Genomic DNA, 10,230 nt, shown 5'->3' with positions numbered 1-10,230 from the left:
TCTTGATTTAAGCTCAATTCATGTAGAAATCAACCCGAGCAGGCAAGCCCCCACAGGCAAGCCCCCACGCCTTGCATGGAAGAAAGGTTCTATCATAAACCTTCAGGTCTGGAGAATATTTACAGTACCCAAAGCTCAGAAAATGCTGAAACTCAGATATTCATCAGCACTTTCATACGCAGAAACTGAAGGAAAGAGGGATTTCCTTACTTATGGTCAAACTGGAAATCCAAATCAAAAGCGAAATATTGCTACCTGCTTTTTAGCATCTCACCACAGGAATTAAAAAGCCAACAGAAAACAATTTATACTTTGCACTATGATCTATACCTTTCAAAAGACCAAATATTTTATTTTTAATTTTCAAGACAGTATTGACAGTATTATCATATTCATAGACAGTACAGGATATTGTATCACAACCCCCAATATCATCTTTACAGCTTCTACTTTTACTGCTTGTGAATTCCAACACCTCTTATTCTGACCATATGCTATTAAAAGATTGAATTAATCATTCCATCACTTCTTGCTCAGAGTGCAGATGGAGAGATACAGCTGGGCAACCAACACATCGGAAAAGTCGATTCTTTAAATATTCTCTTACTATATTAGATTGGGGGGGGGAGGGAAGTGAGCAAGATCATTAAGAGTAGTTTAAACTGCATCTCCTCTCTTCCCAGAGACAGAGAATGTAATTTCCATACCCCAATCAAGCTTAAGAGCATCCAGCTGAAGGTCACATTCAGATCTGCCTCTTCCAGCCGACAAAATGCTCTGCTGCCACTTAAACAGTCCCCTTTGCTTCCCATGGCTTCAGTGTGACAGTATTTCCATCAAATGTAAATAAGTAAGCAGAAGTCACGAGTTGGTATACAGAACTTAAAAGGTAATTGAAAGTTTCTGGAGTACTTCACTTCAAAAAACTGTGCAATCACTTGTGAACTGAAGTGCTTGTTATCATATACAAAGCTCCAGTAATTAAAATCAGGAAGAGAGGTACAAGGTGATTAGAGATTATTGGGAAAAATCTAGTTAACAGGAAGCGTAGCACATAAACCAATCGGTACTTAAAGCTACCCTGAGATACCTGCAATTAATTAAAATATAAAATATTAAAAAGGACATTTCCATATTATTAAAATCTTCCAAAGCGACTAATGATCAGAAGCCATTACAGCATCGACATTAATGTGAGACAACCCTCAGGTGCTACTGGCTTAATAAAAAAGATGGAAAATAACCTCAACATCCCTTCCTCTCCCTCTCTGCCCTACTTCCACATCCTTCAAACCAGCCCCTGGCTAATACAGTTATTTCTTCGGCTAGCCGGCGCCTGGTGAAGAGTCCAGACAGCGGCAAAAGCTGTCTGCAGATCATCACTCATACGGGTGCCCATTTGGCCCCTCAGTGTATGCGCCCAAAGCAGTGGCTCCAAGGAAAGCAAGGCCCACCTTGCTTGTGCGGGACAAGAGCATGTCGACGAGGCAGACGCTCAGGGGGCTGCGCAGCCCCGGAGGGAGCTGCCCTGCGCGGGGCGATGCCTGAGCTTGATGCCCCGGCTGCCCGGGGCTCTGAGCTGCTCAGCCCCCCGCTGCCACATGCCACCTCCCAGGGCCACCACTCGGCCTCCAGAAGCACAAATTTGTGATGGAAGTTAGCTTTGTGGGGTTTTTAATTTTTTTTTTTTTTTTTTTAAGATGGGAGTTTCACTGAAGTCCCCTGAGCCTCTGAACGGAGCTGTTTTCTGTACGCAAAACTGCTTAAAAATCAATTCTAACTTGGAATGAGAAAGTACAAAGGGCATGCACATTTTGTCTTCAAGACAGCTTCAACATTTGTTTTCCAAAGATGGAATTTCATTCATTTTTCTTTTCTTTGATAACACGAGCAGGTCAGGGGTTTCAAATGGAGCGTGAAAGTGCAAGTACAGAAAGGTCTCGACTGTACTATATATAATTTTCTAATTCTCTCACGACAGTCCTTTTCTAGGAAGACTGATTTCTTTTCAGACTCCTCTTTCTTAACATGCTGAAGTGATCTCATACTCACACATTTTCTTTCAATTTTTATCTTTCTTGTTCCCTATAAAATAAGCACCAAAGTTTTCACAAGGAAGGTAGCTGCTTTGCAATAGAGGCAGCTAATTGTTTTGAAAGATTTTTTTTTTAATTATGTGTTTTTATTCCTCAGTGAAAAACTTATTTTTGAATGGAATTCTACAGGACATTAATCTAATGCAGATTCACGGGACTCAGGGAATTAGTTAACTTAAAAGAGCAGCTAGTGTGCATGCTCTATAATTGCTCTTCATCAAAATCGTCAAAGATTTTTAATATGCAGAGTTACCACACAGATTAAAAGCTCTCGAAGTATGTCGCTGTATAAGAGGCCATCATTCCACAGTGTCATTATCTGCTATTAATATTTCAATTAGAGAGTATCACATGCTCCTCTGAAGAAATGCAACTGCTCACAAAACGAGTCCCATTATTGATAATGCTCCGGCAGTATGACACAAACATCCTATTTTTGTTCCTACATTTAATTACCTCCTATAAATAGCTTTCCAAATTTTTAAGGGAAAAGCTCATTTCATACAGAAATGCGTATCTTTGTTGACTGACACCTCCCAACCATCCTGCTTCTAAGAAGGGAGGCAAAGGCTGCAGGGACCACACTGGCCCTTCTGCACGGCCAGGCTATGACCTCACCCCCCCAGCTATCTGATCTCACCAGCAGTTCAAACAGGCCGATGCATCACAGTGCACCCTGTCAATCCTTCTAAGGACGTCAGACAGAAATACCAGCACTTTTCAGGCATCAGCGCTAGCACAAACAGGCTTCATGCGTGCTTTCTGTTCCACCTGACCAGAGGATCTAGCTCAAATCGCATGGCCCTGCAACGGCCCATTTGGTGTGAAATATTCTTTCAAGGCATGATTCCTTTTTCTTTTTTGAGAAGAAGATACTTTGTTTACTATGACACGTCTTATAGTCCCGTTTTCGTCACGCCAAGCTGATAATCAATTTCCAGTGCAGCTGATACACCTGGAGCCACCTCTCAAAGGACAGACCTTGCCAAGCTGATGGACGGCAGTTACCTATCTACAGCCCTCATATTACACCTCACATTAAACAGCAAAAAGTTACACCTATGTTTAACTTCCGTTTGATGCTAAATAATTAAAATCATTTGAATGAAGCTTTTTTTTTTGAGAAGCATAAAGGAATTTAGCAATTTAAACATATCAAGGGGGGGAGAAAAGAGCTTGAGGAATAAAAGCCTGAGCTTGCACTGGCTTGTTCGGCAGCTCTCTGCTGTTTCCAATATTTCTCTCTCTAAGTTTTTTTCCACGAACACGCAAGGCCTGTGTTTCAAACACCCACCTTACACTGCACGCTGACTTCTTGGTGATTTGAAATATGTGACCCTAAAATGCAGTTGCTATTCCAGACTCCAGCCTTACATCTCCATCAGCCCCCCGTGACACACGGTCCGAACAGGCAGCCCACTCACCCTCGGTCCCCAGAAGAAACGACTGGTGATATAGAAGGCAAAAGGCATGCAGCTCTTTGCAGGGAGAGCAAAGTGAGCCCCTCCTGTCTCTGCAAGCTGTACCAGCAGCTATTAGAGTCCTCATATCAACATTTATTTTATTGCATTGCATTTGAAGCTTTGCAACTTTCCACACAGAAAATCCGTCAGCACTGAGGCTTACAACACCTTCATTTTGGCCACAGTACCACGTGCCTCCCAAGGTACGCTACAGCATCTGGCTAATGTGTCTGTGCCCTGGTGCAGCTTGTGACCAGCGCTGCTGTACCAGCAAAAGCCCACGCTCTACTCCAGACGCGGCTACTGGTATTCCCTATTTTGCCTGGAGAAAAAGAAAGACATCGTTTTACTGAGTAAGCTGTTCTTCTGCAAGCTTTGCTCTGCAAATGTACGTGGTACCTTTATAGGGGAGTGCTTTGCTCAGTACGGCAGTACACCAGTATCTATCCCACGCTGGCAAAGCCAGCTCCACGCAGGCTTAGCCTGGGGAGGACAAGTGTTCAGGTAAAAAAGCAGTAGTTACAGTCAAACCCGAGGCAGACAGCAGCGATGTCAATACGAAGAGGGACACCCAGAACAACTCACCAGGATCACACCACCTACGCTCCTGTGACGGCAGTTTCTCCAGGGAGCCGCGGGCATTTTGCCAGCCTCGCATTTCCCCAGTCCTTTTGTTGTTGCACACGCCAGGGACCGGCAGGAAGAAGAGGTCTCGGCATCTCTCCCTCCAAACCGCCACCAGCCAAGCCAGAGCAGCACGCTGCAAACCCATTTTGACACAGCCCCCGATGCATTTGCAAGCAACAGATCACGCCTGCAGAGACGCTGCTGGCAGAAGGGCCGTGCCAGCCACGCGCTGCCTGCTGAGCCGCCGTGGCGGCTCACGGCCTCGGTCCCCATCACCACAGCCCTCAGCGAAACCACACGCCGGCTGTCAGCCAGACCGCACTTGTAAAGGTGACGCTGTCCTGTACAGCAGAGGGTAGCAGCTTGGAAGAATTTGAACTGAATAAACTGGACCTCATCGCTGAATGACAATCATTTTCTCTATACGTATGTGGGTATGTATATGCTTTTCTTTTAAGGAAGAAAAAGAATTCTTTGAAAATTGCACTAGAAGACTGGAGAAAAATCATGGTTTTCACCTGTGTGTCACTAGAACATTTTATGACTGGTTTTACTGAGTAAATATTGAGAAAACAAGATTTTTTTAATCACTTCTAAAATGGAGGTGGAAGAGATGGATAGAAGATATACTACACTTAATAGAAAAAAATCCCAATAAAGGTCATTAAATTAGTGCATAAACAAGTAAGACTATACGCCACTGTAGTACGACCCTAATGGCCACGCTCAAGCTGAAATCCAGGCTACAACATTGCCCACCTATTCTGTTATTTTACAGTCACTTCCCTGTATCTTCAAATATCCCTCTCCTCCCTGCAGTGCTGGATGATTACACATAATGACTTTAAAAGATCAACTGCAAAAATGAACCCATAAGAAATTACAGGAGGAATAAAGTTACATGCCTACAACCAAGTGCAAAGAACTCTGCTAGCGCCTACCAGGCACTACTGATGGCAGCGTCTGCAGCTCTTGAAACTCGCTTCTGACTCGAGTTAGGTGCTCTTTAAATATCTGTACCATATAATTAGGAAGTACAGCATCATCGAGAGAACATGGATTTTGCATTTCTTGACCTTTTTCCTACTAATTTTCATCAGACTATTTAATGTTAAAATTGCACAGCGTGCAATGCAGCAACTCCAGTTACGAATGCACAAGTAAGACTGGCATATAGGTGGTGGCATTAATTAGCACAAAAGCACTCCCACAGGCAGATTAGATGGTATCTGTATTCACAGTGGATGGCTTTATTCATTAACAAGGTGTTATTTTGGAAAAATATGTCCAAGAAGCCCTTGCATATCTGCTGTAAGAAACATTTCATAGCACAAACGTTTCATTTCTGGTTATCCAGGTTATACCCAATTGCCAAAAAGCCAGCACTTACTGCTCTGCAGGCACTCTGTTCACTGGGATACATTCAGAAAAAAAATTACAAACTCATCTCTTCACTGTGTCAGTCCTGGCTTGCAAAAATGTAGTGCCAGTAATGTTTTATTTATACTTAGAAAGTCGCTTCCATTCTGTGTAATATGTGGACTGTCGCATCCTTTATAAGCCATTTGCAATGGTACCACTGAACTCATGACGTCTGACGCCAACTCATCCCTAATTTCCTTAGCCCGGACAGGCTGACATGTTTGTTAAGATACTGTTATACGGAACTATCTGTCTCAGTTTTAAAAATAACCTGCCTAGGGCAGAGAGCATCTTCTGGGTTGGCTTTGTAAAGCACTTGGTGTATGGGCCCTAATATCAGTTCTATCGGTACAAATTGCTAACACAGAGCATCACCCGCCTCCCACTGCGGCACACTGCACCTGGGCAGCCGGAGGTGGCAATCAAACCCTTGCCCGCAGCGTTCGACTTAGACACAGTGTGGCAGATTAGAAACTTAATCCTAAATTCATTGGACACTCATAAAACTCATTAACTTCAATCCCTGGTTTGTGCGTGTGAGAAACACTGGCGTGAGATCCGAGGTCAGGAGGTGACCAAGCTTTGCTTTCATCTGGCGTGACTTCGTTTTCTCACGCTGGCGAAGCTAACTCACAGAAGATAACTCAGGGCAGAGTCTGTAGGAGATGAGTACTTCCTCAATGAGTTGGAGGGTGTTTAGTTATATCACCATGTTACCAATGTGTCAACAAGAAAAAAAAGGGTTTTCACTGTTCCCTCAAGGTCCTCCTTCAAACAAGCTCAGTGCCTTTTTTAGGTCCAAGTTTCTCTTTGTTTTTTTTCTCCAGGCTCATGTAAAATATTGAGCAACGTTAGCAATCATGGTTAGACATTCCCTCAGACGGCGAAACGTCCATGTCTCAGAAAGCACTCTGGCAGAAAATAGTCACACTACAAAAAGCAGAAGCGTATCAGAGCCAAGCGCTCTTACTCAGCCTTACACAACTCGGAGGGTGTTTTGGGTGGGATGGGGGTTGTAGTTTTCTTGCCCAATGAATTTTCCATGAAGCATCAAACCTCCCCTAGCAGAGCACAAATATGGTGAAAGGAAAGCAAACGCCATAATTCTATTACAAAAATATGGCAATTTCTTTTTTCTTAAACGCAATCCTGACACGAAGCAAAATATCACTGCTTTTTTAGTTATTTGCTTTAGGACTAGTATATGTCAAATATTTCCTTTCCTTGCTGGCGATAACCTCATTTAAACCGTCAACTATTCCACCACATCTGCAGCTTTAATGCAGTAATTTATACACTACAATAAAGCCACGAACACAAAATCACTGTGTCTGTAATGACATCTGTAATTTAGAAACTGCAAGGATGGGAAGCTTGAAACTGGCAGGTGAGTGTTTCTGAAAACACCAAGAGGGGGCTTCGTGTGTGTATACATAATTATGACATTTCTACCCCATAACTGCCCAAATCTTGAATCTTGCCCTGTCTGCAAGGCAAGGCAAAACCACATAATCTTAATGACACAGATATAAAAATATTTCATAAGACTCTATTTGTTCAATGCACTAAAAGCTTTACCATAACTGAGTTGAATCAGGAATTACACGTCAGTGCCCATGTAACTTCAACACTACTCCAGCACCGAGCAAGGGAGCCCCAGGTAAAGCATTTGTCGTGGGACAGTATCTGCATGGTCTAAGCAAACTGATATATTATGAGTCTACTACAAAAATATCTCTAAAAATAACATCACAGGGTTCGTGGCTACTTCCGCCTGCCTTCCGGCCTTGCAAAACTTTAGGAGGCTGCTTCAGCACTCACATCTAAGCCAAATAAGATTTCTGGATGTGCAACTTGTCCCACGCAGACAGCCTCATGGTGGAGTATGCACGAGGTCCTGTGTGACTAAAGATGCAAAACTTTAGGAGGCTGCTTCAGCACTCACATCTAAGCCAAATAAGATTTCTGGATGTGCAACTTGTCCCACGCAGACAGCCTCATGGTGGAGTATGCACGAGGTCCTGTGTGACTAAAGACCTCCAGCCACACAACTGCCCCGGCAGTAAAGCTATACATTCCTCAGCTGCATTTCTACAACCTCCGGCACCTTCAACCGAAGCGTGACTGAGTGGAATTTTGTTAAACAACTCTTTTTATGATGTAAAGGAGCAATTACATTTTATAGCTCGTTTTCTTGAGTTGCAGCATCTCTAATGCTGCAAGTTTGCTCTGTCATCTAAACGAGCAGGTCGTACTTCAAACAGCCCCAAAAAAGCAGAGACACTGAGTGACGGCAGAAGTTCCTAATTGCACAACCAGCTAATGCTCGGGGTGAAGTATCACATTTATTGGCGTAGCGCTGACCTGAAAACAAAGGCCATGTATTCTTTGCAGGATACCATCTGCCCATCTTCAGACCCAAATGCCCTGTTGGCACAAGCACAATCCATCACCCGGCTCTGAAATCCATCGGTGCTTCAGCTGCATGAGCACTAAGCAAAACACCCAACCTTCCACCTATTAGACCCCCATTTGCTTTCTTTCCTTTGTTTTACATTACCAAGGAGCAAAAGTTCCTGTTTATCAAGAAAGGAAGGACCAAGCAATAGAAATGCTTATTCACATCTGCTGAAACTGTTGATTTTATGCTTGTTAAGAGTAAATCATCAAAACTGAAACATCCTAGTGAGCAGAGTAATGACTAGATAAAAGAAGGTTGTTCTTTCACTTGTACACTCACTGAAATACCATGGGTCCTGTTCCATATTGCTACCATGTAGGTAACAGGGCAGAAAAGGGGGTGCTTAAACTTAAGCCTTTTACGCTCAGAATTTTACCTAAAAAAAATGTAATTATTTACATTTCATGTTCTCCCATGTTTTGGTAAAACACAGTTGCAATTGCCTCCCTCAACAACAGAATAATTAAGACTTCCAGCTTACAAGTCATGGGGGAAAATATTTCTCTTACTTCTGAAGTCTGCCTACACCTAGGCACTCAAGTGTTTGAGTAACTCGCTTTAGACAGAATGATCGTATGGATATGAACATTTGGAGCACACCTGAAGACAAAATGGATACGAAGCAGCCCAACTCAAAATACCATTCTTTAAAATATATTTAAAGGGGTATACTTATGATGCTGGCATTTCCAGTGGTTCTGAAGGCAGAGGATGCAAAATGGATTGCTTTTAGGGATTAAATCCCTAGATCTGTATTTGGACACCTAACTCAAGGAGGTAGTGCAGAGGGTCTGAAGGCTCCTTTTTAGGCCACATCTTGTATCATTTTAATCTTAGCCTAAAAATAAATATCAAATGAATTAATAATTTTGTAGTCTTGGTGCTCGCAAACTTAGCACGCAGCGGTGTCATCGTCTGCACAATCCTCTTCCCAGGGCGGTCAACCAGCCCAGGGAAGGAGCAGGATCAGGGGAAAAGCCCTGGCCCAATCCCTTCCTTCAGGCAGGTGCAGACCACAAAGCAGCTCCAGCAACACAAAAACACAAGGAAGACACTCCGGTGGAATCCGTTTTCCCTCTGCAGAGCACAGCAACTTTCCTAAACAGCCTAGAGACAGGCCAGAAGCGCAGCCAACAGACCAACGTTGCAGACCGAGCTGAACCCCTTGCTGCAGGAAGAGTTTACCAGTCTCTGCGTACAACAACCTGCTTTAGACATTCGTGGATCCCATCTCTGGGTAAAGAAAGAATTTTATCTTCCATCAGCTCTAATATGCATTGCCAAAAAAGGCACAAAAAGCATATGCAATGCTCTTAACAACTGACAAATAGTTTCTTATATTATCTGTGAACTTATCTCTCCAAAAAGAACTGTGAAATCTTTGTGAACATCAGCCAAAGTAATGAAGGGGAGGTGGGGTGGAGTAGGCAGGGCATGAACAAGGTGGTTAGCCTGTTTGCAAGACTACAAAAGAACTAGTTCATGTGAGCGCTTGAAGTTCACCACTGCAACATACTTTCAGATACGACCTGCACAAGGTTGCTCTTTTCTCACCTCATTTCTCTGAGCAGGCATGGAGAAATCTCCTAGCAGCAATGCCAGTCTCACACTGGCAGCACTATGGAGTAAATGAAGTATCATACTAACACCTACTGTTCGTGCAAACCAGCCAGCAAACCACACACAGCACAGGTGAACTTCTGCCTACTTTCACCACGTCTTGAAAGCGTGCAGATAACATTCTCCTATGTTATCACTTTGAATATAAGAGCCGTGCAGCAAATAACACAGCAAAACCCAGCACTAACGTACACACCACCTGCATAGGAAATAAAACGGGGCTTAAAATTAGAGGCAAGAGAAGATACATACCACACACAGAAGGCTCCACTCATCCACAAGACTGGCTCTTTCTCACCACAGCACTCGCTCCCTTGGGACCCGCCAGATTTATGATCAGTGGCAAGGTCTTGGATTGCATGTGAATGTGTGCCTGTGGTAAATGAGAGAGGCTGTGTCAAAAAAATCGTTCAGACAGCCATTTCAGCCTGGGCTTCCCGTGCTAGAGGACAGGATACAGTAAGAGCTTGTTTTTCCCTTCTTCTCCGCTATCTTATTACCGAAAACTCCTCCCTGGCCATTTGGGTTTTTTGAAGCTAAC

The 10,230-nt window shown here is 43.5% G+C and overlaps 1 protein-coding gene across 1 annotated transcript in view; it reads right to left on the bottom strand.

Annotated features, from left to right (window-relative positions):
• Positions 1–4,459, bottom strand: part of DHRSX (dehydrogenase/reductase (SDR family) X-linked) — a 154,207-nt gene extending 149,748 nt beyond the window's left edge. The window contains exon 1 of the mRNA XM_009331298.1: positions 4,145–4,459. Within this exon, the coding sequence (XP_009329573.1) occupies positions 4,145–4,459 (315 nt within the window). The remainder of the gene's footprint in view (positions 1–4,144) is intronic.
• Positions 4,460–10,230: the final 5,771 nt, after the last annotated feature.

The sequence above is a fragment of the Pygoscelis adeliae genome, unplaced genomic scaffold (assembly GCF_000699105.1).
Source record: "Pygoscelis adeliae isolate BGI_AS28 unplaced genomic scaffold, ASM69910v1 Scaffold149, whole genome shotgun sequence".
NCBI lineage: Eukaryota > Metazoa > Chordata > Aves > Sphenisciformes > Spheniscidae > Pygoscelis > Pygoscelis adeliae.
The sequence above is the reverse complement of the archived record's forward strand: the minus strand, read 5'-3'. Positions and strand labels throughout refer to the sequence as shown.